The sequence below is a fragment of the Salmo salar genome, chromosome ssa03 (genome assembly GCF_905237065.1).
Source record: "Salmo salar chromosome ssa03, Ssal_v3.1, whole genome shotgun sequence".
Taxonomy (NCBI): Eukaryota; Metazoa; Chordata; class Actinopteri; order Salmoniformes; family Salmonidae; genus Salmo; species Salmo salar.
The window spans coordinates 87,586,546-87,603,889 of NC_059444.1; the positions used below are offsets into that span (position 1 = coordinate 87,586,546).

At 55.3% G+C, this 17,344-nt stretch overlaps 1 protein-coding gene across 3 annotated transcripts in view; it reads right to left on the bottom strand.

Moving 5' to 3' along the window:
• LOC106594543 (BAH and coiled-coil domain-containing protein 1-like) overlaps positions 1-16,721 on the bottom strand; it is a 37,569-nt gene extending 20,848 nt beyond the window's left edge. For all 3 annotated transcript variants that reach the window (XM_045715699.1, XM_045715698.1, XM_045715697.1), the window contains exons 1-2: positions 14,879-16,721; positions 12,562-12,676 (exon numbers count right to left, since the gene is read on the bottom strand). In XM_045715699.1, the coding sequence (XP_045571655.1) occupies positions 12,562-12,676; positions 14,879-16,646 (1,883 nt within the window). In that variant the 5' untranslated portion in view covers positions 16,647-16,721. The remainder of the gene's footprint in view (positions 1-12,561; positions 12,677-14,878) is intronic.
• Between the last annotated feature and the right edge of the window lie 623 nt (positions 16,722-17,344).

The window sequence follows — 17,344 nt, forward strand, 5'->3', positions numbered from 1 at the left end:
TGAGAGTAGAGGAGGAAGGTGAGAGTAGAGGAGGGAGGTGAGAGTAGAGGAGGGAGGTGAGAGTAGAGGAGGAAGGAGGGAGGTGAAAGTAGAGGAGGGAGGTGAGAGTAGAGGAGGAAGGTGAGAGTAGAGGAGGAAGGTGAGAGTAGAGGAGGGAGGTGAGAGTAGAGGAGGAAGGTGAGAGTAGAGGAGGAAGGTGAGAGTAGAGGAGGGAGGTGAGAGTAGAGGAGGAAGGAGGGAGGTGAGAGTAGAGGAGGGAGGTGAGAGTAGAGGAGGGAGGTGAGAGTAGAGGAGGAAGGTGAGAGTAGAGGTGAGAGTAGAGGAGGGAGGTGAGAGTAGAGGAGGAAGGTGAGAGTAGAGGAGGGAGGTGAGAGTAGAGGAGGGAGGTGAGAGTAGAGGAGGAAGGTGAGAGTAGAGGAGGAAGTTGAGAGTAGAGGACGAAGTTGAGAGTAGAGGAGGGAGGTGAGAGTAGAGGAGGAAGGTGAGAGTAGAGGAGGGAGGTGAGAGTAGAGGAGGAAGGTGAGAGTAGAGGATGGAGGTGAGAGTAGAGGAGGGAGGTGAGAGTAGAGGAGGAAGGTGAGAGTAGAGGAGGAAGTTGAGAGTAGAGGAGGAAGTTGAGAGTAGAGGAGGGAGGTGAAAGTAGAGGAGGAAGGTGAGAGTAGAGGAGGGAGGTGAGAGTAGAGGAGGAAGGAGGGAGGTGGGAGTAGAGGAGGGAGGTGGGAGTAGAGGAGGAAGGTGAGAGTAGAGGAGGGAGGTGAGAGTAGAGGAGGGAGGTGAGAGTAGAGGAGGGAGGTGGGAGTAGAGGAGGAAGGTGAGAGTAGAGGAGGAAGGTGAGAGTAGAGGAGGGAGGTGAGAGTAGAGGAGGAAGGTGAGAGTAGAGGAGGGAGGTGAGAGTAGAGGAGGGAGGTGAGAGTAGAGGAGGAAGGTGAGAGTAGAGGAGGGAGGTGGGAGTAGAGGAGGAAGTTGAGAGTAGAGGAGGAAGTTGAGAGTAGAGGAGGGAGGTGAGAGTAGAGGAGGAAGGTGAGAGTAGAGGAGGAAGGTGAGAGTAGAGAAGGGAGGTGAGAGTAGAGGAGGAAGGTGAGAGTAGAGGAGGAAGGTGAGAGTAGAGGAGGAAGTTGAGAGTAGAGGAGGAAGTTGAGAGTAGAGGAGGGAGGTGAGAGTAGAGGAGGAAGGTGAGAGTAGAGGAGGGAGGTGAGAGTAGAGGAGGAAGGAGGGATGTGAGAGTAGAGGAGGGAGGTGAGAGTAGAGGAGGAAGGTGAGAGTAGAGGTGAGAGTAGAGGAGGGAGGTGAGAGTAGAGCAGGGAGGTGAGAGTAGAGGAGGAAGGTAAGAGTAGAGGTGAGAGTAGAGGAGGAAGGTGAGAGTAGAGGAGGGAGGTGAGAGTAGAGGAGGGAGGTGGGAGTAGAGGAGGAAGGTGAGAGTAGAGGAGGGAGGTGGGAGTAGAGGAGGAAAGTGAGAGTAGAGGAGGGAGATGAGAGTAGAGGAGGAAGGTGAGAGTAGAGGAGGAAGGTGTAAGTAGAGGAGGAAGTTGAGAGTAGAGGAGGGAGGTGAGAGTAGAGGAGGAAAGTGAGAGTAGAGGAGGGAGGTGAGAGTAGAGGAGGAAGGAGGGAGGTGGGAGTAGAGGAGGGAGGTGGGAGTAGAGGAGGAAGGTGAGAGTAGAGGAGGGAGGTGAGAGTAGAGGAGGGAGGTGAGAGTAGAGGAGGGAGGTGGGAGTAGAGGAGGAAGGTGAGAGTAGAGGAGGAAGGTGAGAGTAGAGGAGGGAGGTGAGAGTAGAGGAGGAAGGTGAGAGTAGAGGAGGGAGGTGAGAGTAGAGGAGGGAGGTGAGAGTAGAGGAGGAAGGAGGGAGGTGGGAGTAGAGGAGGGAGGTGTGAGTAGAGGAGGAAGGTGAGAGTAGAGGAGGGAGGTGAGAGTAGAGGAGGGAGGTGAGAGTAGAGGAGGGAGGTGGGAGTAGAGGAGGAAGGTGAGAGTAGAGGAGGAAGGTGAGAGTAGAGGAGGGAGGTGAGAGTAGAGGAGGAAGGTGAGAGTAGAGGAGGGAGGTGAGAGTAGAGGAGGGAGGTGAGAGTAGAGGAGGAAGGTGAGAGTAGAGGAGGGAGGTGGGAGTAGAGGAGGAAGTTGAGAGTAGAGGAGGAAGTTGAGAGTAGAGGAGGGAGGTGAGAGTAGAGGAGGAAGGTGAGAGTAGAGGAGGAAGGTGAGAGTAGAGAAGGGAGGTGAGAGTAGAGGAGGAAGGTGAGAGTAGAGGAGGAAGGTGAGAGTAGAGGAGGAAGTTGAGAGTAGAGGAGGGAGGTGAGAGTAGAGGAGGAAGGTGAGAGTAGAGGAGGGAGGTGAGAGTAGAGGAGGAAGGTGAGAGTAGAGGAGGGAGGTGAGAGTAGAGGAGGAAGGTGAGGGGGTGAGAGTAGAGGAGGGAGGTGAGAGTAGAGGAGGGAGGTGAGAGTAGAGGAGGAAGGTAAGAGTAGAGGTGAGAGTAGAGGAGGGAGGTGAGAGTAGAGCAGGGAGGTGAGAGTAGAGGAGGAAGGTAAGAGTAGAGGTGAGAGTAGAGGAGGAAGGTGAGAGTAGAGGAGGGAGGTGAGAGTAGAGGAGGGAGGTGGGAGTAGAGGAGGAAGGTGAGAGTAGAGGAGGGAGGTGGGAGTAGAGGAGGAAAGTGAGAGTAGAGGAGGGAGATGAGAGTAGAGGAGGAAGGTGAGAGTAGAGGAGGAAGGTGTAAGTAGAGGAGGAAGTTGAGAGTAGAGGAGGGAGGTGAGAGTAGAGGAGGAAAGTGAGAGTAGAGGAGGGAGGTGAGAGTAGAGGAGGAAGGAGGGAGGTGAGAGTAGAGGAGGGAGGTGAGAGTAGAGGAGGAAGGTGAGAGTAGAGGTGAGAGTAGAGGAGGGAGGTGAGAGTAGAGGAGGAAGGTGAGAGTAGAGGAGGGAGGTGAGAGTAGAGGAGGAAGGTGAGAGTAGAGGAGGAAGGTGAGAGTAGAGGAGGAAGTTGAGAGTAGAGGACGAAGTTGAGAGTAGAGGAGGGAGGTGAGAGTAGAGGAGGAAGGTGAGAGTAGAGGAGGGAGGTGAGAGTAGAGGAGGAAGGTGAGAGTAGAGGATGGAGGTGAGAGTAGAGGAGGGAGGTGAGAGTAGAGGAGGAAGGTGAGAGTAGAGGAGGAAGTTGAGAGTAGAGGAGGAAGTTGAGAGTAGAGGAGGGAGGTGAGAGTAGAGGGAGGTGAGAGTAGAGGAGGAAGGTGGGAGTAGAGGAGGATGGTGAGAGTAGAGGAGGAAGGTGAGAGTAGAGGAGGAAGGTGAGAGTAGAGGAGGAAGGTGAGAGTAGAGGAGGAAGGTGTGAGAGTAGAGGGAGGTGAGAGTAGAGGAGGAAGGTGGGAGTAGAGGAGGATGGTGGGAGTAGAGGAGGAAGGTGAGAGTAGAGGAGGAAGGTGAGAGTAGAGGAGGGAGGTGAGAGTAGAGGAGGGAGGTGAGTGAGAGAGTAGAGGAGGGAGGTGAGAGTAGAGGAGGGAGGTGGGAGAAGAGGAGGATGGTGAGAGTAGAGGAGGATGGTGAGAGTAGAGGAGGAAGGTGAGAGTAGAGGAGGAAGGTGAGAGTAGAGGGAGGTGAGAGTAGAGGAGGAAGGTGAGAGTAGAGGAGGGAGGTGAGAGTAGAGGAGGGAGGTGAGAGTAGAGGAGGAAGGTGAGAGTAGAGGGAGGTGAGAGTAGAGGAGGAAGGTGGGAGTAGAGGAGGATGGTGAGAGTAGAGGAGGATGGTGAGAGTAGAGGAGGGAGGTCAGAGTAGAGGAGGAAGGTGAGAGTAGAGGAGGAAGGAAGGTGAGAGTAGAGGAGGAAGGTGAGAGTAGAGGAGGGAGGTGAGAGTAGAGGAGGGAGGTGAGAGTAGAGGAGGGAGATGAGAGTAGAGGAGGAAGGTGAGAGTAGAGGAGGAAGGTGAGAGTAGAGGAGGAAGGTGAGAGTAGAGGGAGGTGAGAGTAGAGGAGGAAGGTGGGAGTAGAGGAGGAAGGTGAGAGTAGAGGAGGATGGTGGGAGTAGAGGAGGAAGGTGAGAGTAGAGGAGGAAGGTGAGAGTAGAGGAGGGAGGTGAGAGTAGAGGAGGAAGGTGAGAGTAGAGGAGGAAGGTGAGAGTAGAGGAGGAAGGTGAGAGTAGAGGAGGAAGGTGAGAGTAGAGGAGGGAGGTGAGAGTAGGGGAGGGAGGTGAGAGTAGAGGAGGAAGCGAGAGTAGAGGTGAGGTGTAGAGGAGGGAGGTGAGAGTAGAGGAGGGAGGTGGAGAGTAGAGGAGGGAGGTGAGAGTAGAGGAGGGAGGTGAGAGTAGAGGAGGGAGGTGAGAGTAGAGGAGGAAGGTGAGAGTAGAGGGAGGTGAGAGTAGAGGAGGAAGGTGGGAGTAGAGGAGGATGGTGAGAGTAGAGGAGGATGGTGAGAGTAGAGGAGGGAGGTGAGAGTAGAGGAGGGAGGGTGAGAGTAGAGGAGGGAGGTGAGAGTAGAGGAGGAAGGTGAGAGTAGAGGAGGAAGGTGAGAGTAGAGGAGGGAGGTGAGAGTAGAGGAGGGAGGTGAGAGTAGAGGAGGGAGGTGAGAGTAGAGGGAGGAAGGTGGGAGTAGAGGAGGATGGTGAGAGTAGAGGAGGAAGGTGAGAGTAGAGGAGGAAGGTGAGAGTAGAGGGAGGTGAGAGTAGAGGAGGAAGGTGAGAGTAGAGGGAGGTGAGAGTAGAGGAGGAAGGTGGGAGTAGAGGAGGAAGGTGAGAGTAGAGGAGGAAGGGTGAGAGTAGAGGAGGGAGGTGAGAGTAGAGGAGGGAGGTGAGAGTAGAGGAGGGAAGGAGGGAGGTGAAAGTAGAGGAGGGAGGTGAGAGTAGAGGAGGAAGGTGAGAGTAGAGGAGGAAGGTGAGAGTAGAGGAGGGAGGTGAGAGTAGAGGAGGAAGGTGAGAGTAGAGGAGGAAGGTGAGAGTAGAGGAGGGAGGTGAGAGTAGAGGAGGAAGGAGGGAGGTGAGAGTAGAGGAGGGAGGTGAGAGTAGAGGAGGGAGGTGGAGAGTAGAGGAGGAAGGTGAGAGTAGAGGTGAGAGGTAGAGGAGGGAGGTGAGAGTAGAGGAGGAAGGTGAGAGTAGAGGAGGGAGGTGGGAGAGTAGAGGAGGGAGGTGAGAGTAGAGGAGGAAGGTGAGAGTAGAGGAGGAAGTTGAGAGTAGAGGAGTTGAGAGTAGAGGAGGGAGGTGAGAGTAGAGGAGGAAGGTGAGAGTAGAGGAGGGAGGTGAGAGGAGAGGAGGAAGGTGAGAGTAGAGGATGGAGGTGGAGAGAGGAGGGAGGTGAGAGTAGAGGAGGAAGGTGAGAGTAGAGGAGGAAGTTGAGAGTAGAGGAGGAAGTTGAGAGTAGAGGAGGGAGGTGAAAGTAGAGGAGGAAGGTGAGAGTAGAGGAGGGAGGTGAGAGTAGAGGAGGAAGGAGGGAGGTGGGAGTAGAGGAGGGAGGTGGGAGTAGAGGAGGAAGGTGAGAGTAGAGGAGGGAGGTGAGAGTAGAGGAGGGAGGTGAGAGTAGAGGAGGGAGGTGGGAGTAGAGGAGGAAGGTGAGAGTAGAGGAGGAAGGTGAGAGTAGAGGAGGGAGGTGAGAGTAGAGGAGGAAGGTGAGAGTAGAGGAGGGAGGTGAGAGTAGAGGAGGGAGGTGAGAGTAGAGGAGGAAGGTGAGAGTAGAGGAGGGAGGTGGGAGTAGAGGAGGAAGTTGAGAGTAGAGGAGGAAGTTGAGAGTAGAGGAGGGAGGTGAGAGTAGAGGAGGAAGGTGAGAGTAGAGGAGGAAGGTGGAGAGTAGAGAAGGGAGGTGAGAGTAGAGGAGGAAGGTGAGAGTAGAGGAGGAAGGTGAGAGTAGAGGAGGAAGTTGAGAGTAGAGGAGGAAGTTGAGAGTAGAGGAGGGAGGTGAGAGTAGAGGAGGAAGGTGAGAGTAGAGGAGGAGGAGAGAGTAGAGGAGGAAGGAGGATGGTGAGAGTAGAGGAGGGAGGTGAGAGAGAGAGGAGGAAGGTGAGAGTAGAGGTGAGAGGAGAGGTTGGAGGAGAGAGTAGAGCAGGGAGGAGAGAGTAGAGGAGGAAGGTAAGAGTAGAGGTGAGAGTAGAGGAGGAAGGTGAGAGTAGAGGAGGGAGGTGAGAGTAGAGGAGGGAGGTGGGAGTAGAGGAGGAAGGTGAGAGTAGAGGAGGGAGGTGGGAGTAGAGGAGGAAAGTGAGAGTAGAGGAGGGAGATGAGAGTAGAGGAGGAAGGTGAGAGTAGAGGAGGAAGGTGTAAGTAGAGGAGGAAGTTGAGAGTAGAGGAGGGAGGTGAGAGTAGAGGAGGAAAGTGAGAGTAGAGGAGGGAGGTGAGAGTAGAGGAGGAAGGAGGGAGGTGAGAGTAGAGGAGGGAGGTGGGAGTAGAGGAGGAAGGTGAGAGTAGAGGAGGGAGGTGAGAGTAGAGGAGGGAGGTGAGAGTAGAGGAGGGAGGTGGGAGTAGAGGAGGAAGGTGAGAGTAGAGGAGGAAGGTGAGAGTAGAGGAGGGAGGTGAGAGTAGAGGAGGAAGGTGAGAGTAGAGGAGGGAGGTGAGAGTAGAGGAGGGAGGTGAGAGTAGAGGAGGAAGGTGAGAGTAGAGGAGGGAGGTGGGAGTAGAGGAGGAAGGTGAGAGTAGAGGAGGAAGTTGAGAGTAGAGGAGGGAGGTGAGAGTAGAGGAGGAAGGTGAGAGTAGAGGAGGAAGGTGAGAGTAGAGAAGGGAGGTGAGAGTAGAGGAGGAAGGTGAGAGTAGAGGAGGAAGGTGAGAGTAGAGGAGGAAGTTGAGAGTAGAGGAGGAAGTTGAGAGTAGAGGAGGGAGGTGAGAGTAGAGGAGGAAGGTGAGAGTAGAGGAGGGAGGTGAGAGTAGAGGAGGAAGGAGGGAAGTGAGAGTAGAGGAGGGAGGTGAGAGTAGAGGAGGAAGGTGAGAGTAGAGGTGAGAGTAGAGGAGGGAGGTGAGAGTAGAGGAGGGAGGTGAGAGTAGAGGAGGAAGGTGAGAGTAGGAGGTGAGAGTAGAGGAGGAAGGTGAGAGTAGAGGAGGGAGGTGAGAGTAGAGGAGGGAGGTGGAGAGAGGAGGAAGTGAGAGAGAGGAGGGAGGTGAGAGTAGAGGAGGAAGGTGAGAGTAGAGGAGGAAGGTGAGAGTAGAGGAGGAAGGTGAGAGTAGAGGAGGGAGGTGAGAGTAGAGGAGGAGGAGGTGAGAGTAGAGGAGGGAGGTGAGAGTAGAGGAGGAAGGTGAGAGTAGAGGATGGAGGTGAGAGTAGAGGAGGGAGGTGAGAGTAGAGGAGGAAGGTGAGAGTAGAGGAGGGAGGTGAGAGTAGAGGAGGAAGGTGAGAGTAGAGGAGGGAGGTGAGAGTAGAGGAGGAAGGTGAGAGTAGAGGAGGGAGGTGAGAGTAGAGGAGGAAGGAGGGAGGTGGGAGTAGAGGAGGGAGGTGGGAGTAGAGGAGGAAGGTGAGAGTAGAGGAGGGAGGTGAGAGTAGAGGAGGGAGGTGAGAGTAGAGGAGGAAGGAGGGAGGTGAGAGTAGAGGAGGGAGGTGGGAGTAGAGGAGGAAGGTGAGAGTAGAGGAGGAAGGTGAGAGTAGAGGAGGGAGGTGAGAGTAGAGGAGGAAGGTGAGAGTAGAGGAGGGAGGTGAGAGTAGAGGAGGGAGGTGAGAGTAGAGGAGGAAGGTGAGAGTAGAGGAGGGAGGTGAGAGTAGAGGAGGAAGGTGAGAGTAGAGGAGGAAGGTGAGAGTAGAGGAGGAAGGTGAGAGTAGAGGAGGAAGTTGAGAGTAGAGGAGGGAGGTGAGAGTAGAGGAGGAAGGTGAGAGTAGAGGAGGAAGGTGAGAGTAGAGAAGGGAGGTGAGAGTAGAGGAGGAAGGTGAGAGTAGAGGAGGAAGGTGAGAGTAGAGGAGGAAGTTGAGAGTAGAGGAGGAAGTTGAGAGTAGAGGAGGGAGGTGAGAGTAGAGGAGGAAGGTGAGAGTAGAGGAGGGAGGTGAGAGTAGAGGAGGAAGGAGGGATGTGAGAGTAGAGGAGGGAGGTGAGAGTAGAGGAGGAAGGTGAGAGTAGAGGTGAGAGTAGAGGAGGGAGGTGAGAGTAGAGGAGGGAGGTGAGAGTAGAGGAGGAAGGTGAGAGTAGAGGTGAGAGTAGAGGAGGAAGGTGAGAGTAGAGGAGGGAGGTGAGAGTAGAGGAGGGAGGTGGGAGTAGAGGAGGAAGGTGAGAGTAGAGGAGGGAGGTGGGAGTAGAGGAGGAAGGTGAGAGTAGAGGAGGGAGATGAGAGTAGAGGAGGGAGGTGAGAGTAGAGGAGGGAGGTGGGAGTAGAGGAGGAAGGTGAGAGTAGAGGAGGGAGGTGGGAGTAGAGGAGGAAAGTGAGAGTAGAGGAGGGAGATGAGAGTAGAGGAGGAAGGTGAGAGTAGAGGAGGGAGGTGAGAGTAGAGGAGGAAAGTGAGAGTAGAGGAGGGAGGTGAGAGTAGAGGAGGAAGGAGGGAGTGAGTAGGGAGGTGAGGGAGAGTAGAGGAGGGAGGTGAGAGTAGAGGAGGAAGGTGAGAGTAGAGGAGGAAGGTGAGAGTAGAGGAGGAAGTTGAGAGTAGAGGACGAAGTTGAGAGTAGAGGAGGGAGGTGAGAGTAGAGGAGGAAGGTGAGAGTAGAGGAGGGAGGTGAGAGTAGAGGAGGAAGGTGAGAGTAGAGGATGGAGGTGAGAGTAGAGGAGGGAGGTGAGAGTAGAGGAGGAAGGTGAGAGTAGAGGAGGAAGTTGAGAGTAGAGGAGGAAGTTGAGAGTAGAGGAGGGAGGTGAGAGTAGAGGAGGAAGGTGAGAGTAGAGGAGGAAGGTGAGAGTAGAGGAGGAAGGAGGGAGGTGGGAGTAGAGGAGGGAGGTGGGAGTAGAGGAGGAAGGTGAGAGTAGAGGAGGGAGGTGAGAGAGTAGAGGAGGGAGGTGAGAGTAGAGGAGGAAGGAGGGAGGTGAGAGTAGAGGAGGGAGGTGGGAGTAGAGGAGGAAGGTGAGAGTAGAGGAGGAAGGTGAGAGTAGAGGAGGGAGGTGAGAGTAGAGGAGGAAGGTGAGAGTAGAGGAGGGAGGTGAGAGTAGAGGAGGGAGGTGAGAGTAGAGGAGGAAGGTGATAGTAGAGGAGGGAGGTGAGAGTAGAGGAGGAAGGTGAGAGTAGAGGAGGAAGGTGAGAGTAGAGGAGGAAGGTGAGAGTAGAGGAGGAAGTTGAGAGTAGAGGAGGAAGTTGAGAGTAGAGTAGGGAGGTGAGAGTAGAGGAGGAAGGTGAGAGTAGAGGAGGAAGGTGAGAGTAGAGAAGGGAGGTGAGAGTAGAGGAGGAAGGTGAGAGTAGAGGAGGAAGGTGAGAGTAGAGGAGGAAGTTGAGAGTAGAGGAGGAAGTTGAGAGTAGAGGAGGGAGGTGAGAGTAGAGGAGGAAGGTGAGAGTAGAGGAGGGAGGTGAGAGTAGAGGAGGAAGGAGGGATGTGAGAGTAGAGGAGGGAGGTGAGAGTAGAGGAGGAAGGTGAGAGTAGAGGTGAGAGTAGAGGAGGGAGGTGAGAGTAGAGGAGGGAGGTGAGAGTAGAGGAGGAAGGTGAGAGTAGAGGTGAGAGTAGAGGAGGAAGGTGAGAGTAGAGGAGGAAGGTGAGAGTAGAGGAGGGAGGTGGGAGTAGAGGAGGAAGGTGAGAGTAGAGGAGGGAGATGAGAGTAGAGGAGGAAGGTGAGAGTAGAGGAGGAAGGTGTAAGTAGAGGAGGAAGTTGAGAGTAGGTGAGGGAGGTGAGAGTAGAGGAGGAAAGTGAGAGTAGAGGAGGGAGGTGAGAGTAGAGGAGGAAGGAGGGAGGTGAGAGTAGAGGAGGGAGGTGAGAGTAGAGGAGGAAGGTGAGAGTAGAGGTGAGAGTAGAGGAGGGAGGTGAGAGTAGAGGAGGAAGGTGAGAGTAGAGGAGGGAGATGAGAGTAGAGGATGGAGGTGAGAGTAGAGGAGGAATTTGAGAGTAGAGGAGGAAGTTGAGAGTAGAGGAGGAAGTTGAGATTAGAGGAGGGAGGTGAGAGTAGAGGAGGAAGGTGAGAGTAGAGGAGGGAGGTGAGAGTAGAGGAGGAAGGAGGGAGGTGAGAGTAGAGGAGGGAGGTGGGAGTAGAGGAGGAAGGTGAGAGTAGAGGAGGGAGGTGAGAGTAGAGGAGGGAGGTGAGAGTAGAGGAGGAAGGAGGGAGGTGAGAGTAGAGGAGGGAGGTGGGAGTAGAGGAGGAAGGTGAGAGTAGAGGAGGAAGGTGAGAGTAGAGGAGGGAGGTGAGAGTAGAGGAGGAAGGTGAGAGTAGAGGAGGGAGGTGAGAGTAGAGGAGGGAGGTGAGAGTAGAGGAGGAAGGTGAGAGTAGAGGAGGGAGGTGAGAGTAGAGGAGGAAGGTGAGAGTAGAGGAGGAAGGTGAGAGTAGAGGAGGAAGTTGAGAGTAGAGGAGGAAGTTGAGAGTAGAGGAGGGAGGTGAGAGTAGAGGAGGAAGGTGAGAGTAGAGGAGGAAGGTGAGAGTAGAGGAGGGAGGTGAGAGTAGAGGAGGAAGGTGAGAGTAGAGGAGGAAGGTGAGAGTAGAGGAGGAAGTTGAGAGTAGAGGAGGAAGGTGAGAGTAGAGGAGGAAGTTGAGAGTAGAGGAGGAAGTTGAGAGTAGAGTAGGGAGGTGAGAGTAGAGGAGGAAGGTGAGAGTAGAGGAGGAAGGTGAGAGTAGAGAAGGGAGGTGAGAGTAGAGGAGGAAGGTGAGAGTAGAGGAGGAAGGTGAGAGTAGAGGAGGAAGTTGAGAGTAGAGGAGGAAGTTGAGAGTAGAGGAGGGAGGTGAGAGTAGAGGAGGAAGGTGAGAGTAGAGGAGGGAGGTGAGAGTAGAGGAGGAAGGAGGGATGTGAGAGTAGAGGAGGGAGGTGAGAGTAGAGGAGGAAGGTGAGAGTAGAGGTGAGAGTAGAGGAGGGAGGTGAGAGTAGAGGAGGGAGGTGAGAGTAGAGGAGGAAGGTGAGAGTAGAGGTGAGAGTAGAGGAGGAAGGTGAGAGTAGAGGAGGAAGGTGAGAGTAGAGGAGGGAGGTGGGAGTAGAGGAGGAAGGTGAGAGTAGAGGAGGGAGATGAGAGTAGAGGAGGAAGGTGAGAGTAGAGGAGGAAGGTGTAAGTAGAGGAGGAAGTTGAGAGTAGAGGAGGGAGGTGAGAGTAGAGGAGGAAAGTGAGAGTAGAGGAGGGAGGTGAGAGTAGAGGAGGAAGGAGGGAGGTGAGAGTAGAGGAGGGAGGTGAGAGTAGAGGAGGAAGGTGAGAGTAGAGGTGAGAGTAGAGGAGGGAGGTGAGAGTAGAGGAGGAAGGTGAGAGTAGAGGAGGGAGATGAGAGTAGAGGATGGAGGTGAGAGTAGAGGAGGAATTTGAGAGTAGAGGAGGAAGTTGAGAGTAGAGGAGGAAGTTGAGATTAGAGGAGGGAGGTGAGAGTAGAGGAGGAAGGTGAGAGTAGAGGAGGGAGGTGAGAGTAGAGGAGGGAGGTGGGAGTAGAGGAGGAAGGTGAGAGTAGAGGAGGGAGGTGAGAGTAGAGGAGGGAGGTGAGAGTAGAGGAGGAAGGAGGGAGGTGAGAGTAGAGGAGGGAGGTGGGAGTAGAGGAGGAAGGTGAGAGTAGAGGAGGAAGGTGAGAGTAGAGGAGGGAGGTGAGAGTAGAGGAGGAAGGTGAGAGTAGAGGAGGGAGGTGAGAGTAGAGGAGGGAGGTGAGAGTAGAGGAGGAAGGTGAGAGTAGAGGAGGGAGGTGAGAGTAGAGGAGGAAGGTGAGAGTAGAGGAGGAAGGTGAGAGTAGAGGAGGAAGTTGAGAGTAGAGGAGGAAGTTGAGAGTAGAGGAGGGAGGTGAGAGTAGAGGAGGAAGGTGAGAGTAGAGGAGGAAGGTGAGAGTAGAGGAGGGAGGTGAGAGTAGAGGAGGAAGGTGAGAGTAGAGGAGGAAGGTGAGAGTAGAGGAGGAAGTTGAGAGTAGAGGAGGAAGTTGAGGGTAGAGGAGGAAGTTGAGAGTAGAGGTGAGAGTAGAGGAGGGAGGTGAGAGTAGAGGAGGGAGGTGAGAGTAGAGGAGGAAGGTGAGAGTAGAGGTGAGAGTAGAGGAGGAAGGTGAGAGTAGAGGAGGGAGGTGAGAGTAGAGGAGGGAGGTGGGAGTAGAGGAGGAAGGTGAGAGTAGAGGAGGGAGGTGGGAGTAGAGGAGGAAGGTGAGAGTAGAGGAGGGAGATGAGAGTAGAGGAGGAAGGTGAGAGTAGAGGAGGAAGGTGTAAGTAGAGGAGGAAGTTGAGAGTAGAGGAGGGAGGTGAGAGTAGAGGAGGAAAGTGAGAGTAGTGGAAGACACCGTTTTGAAGACCTGTTTTTGACACAGTGTTACGGTAGCTAGTAATGAGTGTAGGAGTGGTTGTTAACTAACTGTAAACAACTTTAACTGTGGGGTAAAACAATACACTTATTTACTGTTAGGTAGATACGGTTACCGCTCTATGCTAGCAAACACAACGCTGCCTCCAAAACTGGTAGGGTGTCTCCAGTGATGATATGTTTACATGTTGCTGTTTGTGACATATCCTCTTTCCAAGCGTATAGTGCCGGCCTTGGTAGGTCTACGTTTTGTTCTTGTTGACGTCTGTAATCAGAAAGTTGCCCGCCCTGTGTATGATGATGTCATATTACTGAGTAATGTCAAACTGAGTCTCACCTGATGTAGGCCTCTCTGTCTCGGTCCAGGCAGGTCAGACCCATCCGCTCTCCACTCATCCTCTTCCTCTCCTCCTCTCCTGTAGGGTCTGAGGGGTACATGGAGCGAGGAGGTCCTAGGAGACAAATATCAGTTCAGGGAGAAATCTTCACCACCTATCCCATGATGAGCCCTAACCCCCAACACTCAGTCTCTGCACCTCACAAATCTCTATCTAAAACTAACCTCAAGGGTGGAATCTATCTAAAACTAACCTCAAGGGTGGAATCTCTACCTAACTCTAACCTCAAGGGTGGAATCTCTACCTAACTCTAACCTTAAGGGTGGAATCTCTATCTAACTGCAAGGGAACCATAACTGCCAGGGAACCCTAACACCCAGGGAACCCTAACTCCCAGGGAACCCTAAGTCCCAGGGAACGCTAACACCCAGGGAACGCTAACTCCCAGGGAACGCTAACTCCCAGGGAACGCTAACACCCAGGGAACGCTAAGTCCCAGGGAACGCTAAGTCCCAGGGAACGCTAACACCCAGGGAACGCTAAGTCCCAGGGAACACTAACTCCTCTGTGCCACTAACTTACTCTCCCCCCTTACCAATGGGTCTGCTTCTACCTGCCTCTCTCTCTCCCAACCATACCTACTACAGCTCTACTGCCTCTCTCTGTCTCTCTGTCTCTCTCTCTCGCTCTCTCCCAACCATACCTACTACAGCTCTACTGCCTCTCTCTGTCTCTCTCTCTCTCTCTCTCGCTCTCTCCCAACCATACCTACTACAGCTCTACTGCCTGCCTCTCTCTCTCTCTCTCTCTCTCTCTCCCAACCATACCTACTACAGCTCTACTGCCTCTCTCTGTCTCTCTCTCTCTCGCTCTCTCCCAACCATACCTACTACAGCTCTACTGCCTCTCTCTGTCTCTCTCTCTCTCTCTCGCTCTCTCCCAACCATACCTACTACAGCTCTACTGCCTGCCTCTCTCTCTCTCTCTCTCTCTCTCTCTCTCTCCCAACCATACCTACTACAGCTCTACTGCCTGCCTCTCTCTCTCTCTCTCTCCCAACCATACCTACTACAGCTCTACTGCCTGCCTCTCTCTCTCTCTCTCTCTCCCAACCATACCTACTACAGCTCTACTGCCTGTCTCTCTCTCTCTCTCTCTCGCTCTCTCCCAACCATACCTACTACAGCTCTACTGCCTGCCTCTCTCTCTCTCTCTCTCTCTCTCTCCAAACCATACCTACTACAGCTCTACTGCCTGCCTCTCTCTCTCTCTCTCTCTCTCTCTCTCCCAACCATACCTACTACAGCTCTACTGCCTGCCTCTCTCTCTCTCTCTCTCTCTCCCAACCATACCTACTAGAGCTCTACTGCCTGTCTCTCTCTCTCTCTCTCTCTCGCTCTCTCCCAACCATACCTACTACAGCTCTACTGCCTGCCTCTCTCTCTCTCTCGCTCTCTCTCTCTCTCCAAACCATACCTACTACAGCTCTACTGCCTGCCTCTCTCTCTCTCTCTCTCTCTCTCTCTCCCTCCCAACCATACCTACTACAGCTCTACTGCCTGCCTCTCTCTCTCTCTCTCTCTCTCTCCCAACCATACCTACTACAGCTCTACTGCCTGCCTCTCTCTCTCTCCCTCTCCCTCTCCCAACCATACCTACTACAGCTCTACTGCCTGCCTCTCTCTCTCTCTCTCTCTCTCTCTCTCTCTCTCTCCCAACCATACCTACTACAGCTCTACTGCCTGCCTCTCTCTCTCTCCCTCTCCCTCTCCCAACCATACCTACTACAGCTCTACTGCCTGCCTCTCTCTCTCTCCCTCTCCCTCTCCCAACCATACCTACTACAGCTCTACTGCCTGCCTCTCTCTCTCTCTCTCTCTCTCTCTCTCTCCCAACCATACCTACTACAGCTCTACTGCCTGCCTCTCTCTCTCTCCCTCTCCCTCTCCCAACCATACCTACTACAGCTCTACTGCCTGCCTCTCTCTCTCTCCCTCTCCCTCTCCCAACCATACCTACTACAGCTCTACTGCCTGCCTCTCTCTCTCTCCCTCTCCCTCTCCCAACCATACCTACTACAGCTCTACTGCCACAGACTCAGATCTCCTGCCATGTACTTCTTTTCTTCCCAGTGCAGGCCTTTAACTGTTTAGTCAAATAAAGCTGTTTCTACTTTAGGCTTTGGCAAAGCCTGCTGTTTATTTTTCATCAGCGAGGTCTTCCAAAGGTCGTAGATAAATAATCTCTGCTCAGTTCCCCTGCTCCTTCTGTTTATTTAAGCAAGTGACCCCAAAAGCCTGGAGGTTACCCCCGTACCTTTCATGGAGGGGTGCACCCGCCCCTGCCGGCTGTTGGGGTGGGCGTCCACCGGGCGACAGGACGGTTCCCTCTGCCTCGCCACGGCGACTGCGATGCCCACAGGCGGTTGGCGCACCTCTCCCTCACCGTGACCCACCGCCTCGCCCACCTCCCGGCCACGCCCCCCACAGTCAGAGCGCTCACCGTCATTGGCCGGGCCCTTCCTGGTGGGCAGGGCCTGTTGTTGTTTGCTGCCTTGTAGGGTGCAGCTAACCCCGGGGGCACCACCTCCAGGACCACCAGGGCCACCGGATTTGAGGCTCCCCAGGCCTCCGAAGGGACTCTTCTGGGAGAGGAGCAGGGGCTGCTGGGTGCTGTACTTAAGCAGGCTCTTCATGGCACTGCTCTCCTCCTGGGCCTGTGAGGCGACCTGGGGGTCTTGCTGCTGCAGAGAGGGGGTTGGGGGTGGAGGGGGCTGGGGCTGGGGAGAAGGATGAGGAGGGAGGCCCATACCTTGCCCTGGTTGTTGCTGGGGCTGTTGCCTGCCACCACTGAGAGACTCCATATAGGCCTTCCGCTGCTGCTCCTCCTCTGCAGGGTGGACGTGGTGAGGCCTCATGGCCCAGGGAGGAACCGGGGGCTGCTGGGGGTGATGCTGCTGTCCCTGCCCACTGTTGCTGTAGCCGTACGGGGACATCTCCATCTCCAGCTTCCTGTTCAGGTCCTGGTTCTGGTTCTTGCTCTGGTTCAGCTCTGGTGCTGGGACGTCCGGGCCTGGCCCGCCGTGCTGCTGGTGGCGAATACGGGCCACCTTCTGACCATCTCTCTGTAAGGAACAACTCCCAACTCCAGCACCACCGCCTGCACCTCCCCGACCCCCCAGGGGTGAGGCGTTGGGCAGGGAGCCCGGGAGGGAGCAGTCTCTGTAGGGGGAGGTGTTGACTGAGTGGGGGAGGGAGTGTCCGGCCTTGGCTCCCTGGGGAAGAGAGGGCCGGAACACATCGGTGGTGTCCACTCCCACGCTATTGATGCATTCGACGCTGCGGGAACGCACGTCTTGGTGCTGCTGGGGCTGGTGCTGCTGGGGCTGGGGCTGCTGGGGCTGGGGCTGCTGGGGAAGGGGTTGTTGGGGCTGCTGGGTTTGTTGGGGCTGGGGTTGTTGGGGGTGGTGGTGGTGACTCTGCTGCTGCATCCAGTCCGGGGCCTTCTCAGCCTTTCTGTACGGGTGCTGCTGCTGCTGTTTCCTGTGCCAGTTACTGGGGGGGGCCCCTCCCCCACTCTTCTCCATAGCCTTGTCCTTGGCACTGCCGCCCCCACCCACCAACCCCTGGCAGTCAGTTGGGGTGCCCATCTGGAAGGGTTGCCCGCTGGACTTGTCCCCCAGGTGTCCTCCCCCTACAGATGGTATGAACGTGGGCCCTGTCACTTTGGGGTCTCGCCCCCCTCCGCCTCCCCTCTCGTGCGGTGAGGGGTTGGTTAGAGGGGCAGGTGGAGGCGGGCAGAAGAAGTCCGGGTGGTGGTGTGTGTGGGGGTGATGGGGATGGCTGGGGTGGAGCTGAAGGCAGTGGAACCCCCCCGGATGCGGGTGAGGGTGGTGGTGGGGGTGTAGGTGGGGGTGGCCTCCCCCAGCGGCTGAACCCATTTGCAGGGGCGGCGCCACAGAGTAGGGAAGGCCGTGGTGGAGCATCTGGCCCCTCCCCTCCAGACAGTCCGAAGGCTGCTCACTGATCCTCATCTCGCCGCTCACCCCTTCCTTGGTGCAGCGGACGTTCCCCCCACCCTCCATGTGTCTGTGGCTGGCCTGTGACTGAGCCCCCCTGCTCCCCACCACCTCCCCCCATAGCTAGTCATGGAAGCCTTGGCCCCACCCGTCCCAGAGTCCCCCCCGTTCTGCATCTTTCCGTTGAGCAGGCAGGCGCTGAGGGTTCTAGTCATACCCAGGGCCTGTTGTTGCTCCATGTGCCTCTCCAGGGCTCTGCTATTGACCTCCTCCAGGGAGACCGGGTGCTGGGGGTACTGGGGGTGCTGCTGGTGGGCCTGGGGCTGTGTGTGGCCGGGGTGTGGGTGGTGGTGGTGTGGATGTGAGGACTGGGGGTGGTGGCTGTGGTGCTGCTGTCGCTCCTTGGCCTCCTGTTTGCTGCTGGGCCTCTCCTTGTCCTTGGTGCTGGGGACCACCCCTCTCTCGACGGACCCCTCCTTCAGGCCCTTGTGTAGGCTGACTCCGCCCCCTGGGTCCATGTCCCGACTGCAGGAGCCCTGAGGGTGTCCCGGCCCCGCCCTGGAGATGGGCGGAAGACCGTGATTGGCTGAGATGAGAGGGGGCTGGGACGGAAGGCTTCTTAGATAGAAGTTCTCTGTAAGATATAAAAGTTCCAAATTATATAAATATCAAATATTTCAATGATATGTACTGAACAAAAATATAAAGGCAACATGTAAAGTGTTGGTCCCATGTTTCATGAGCTGAAATAAAAGATCCCAGAA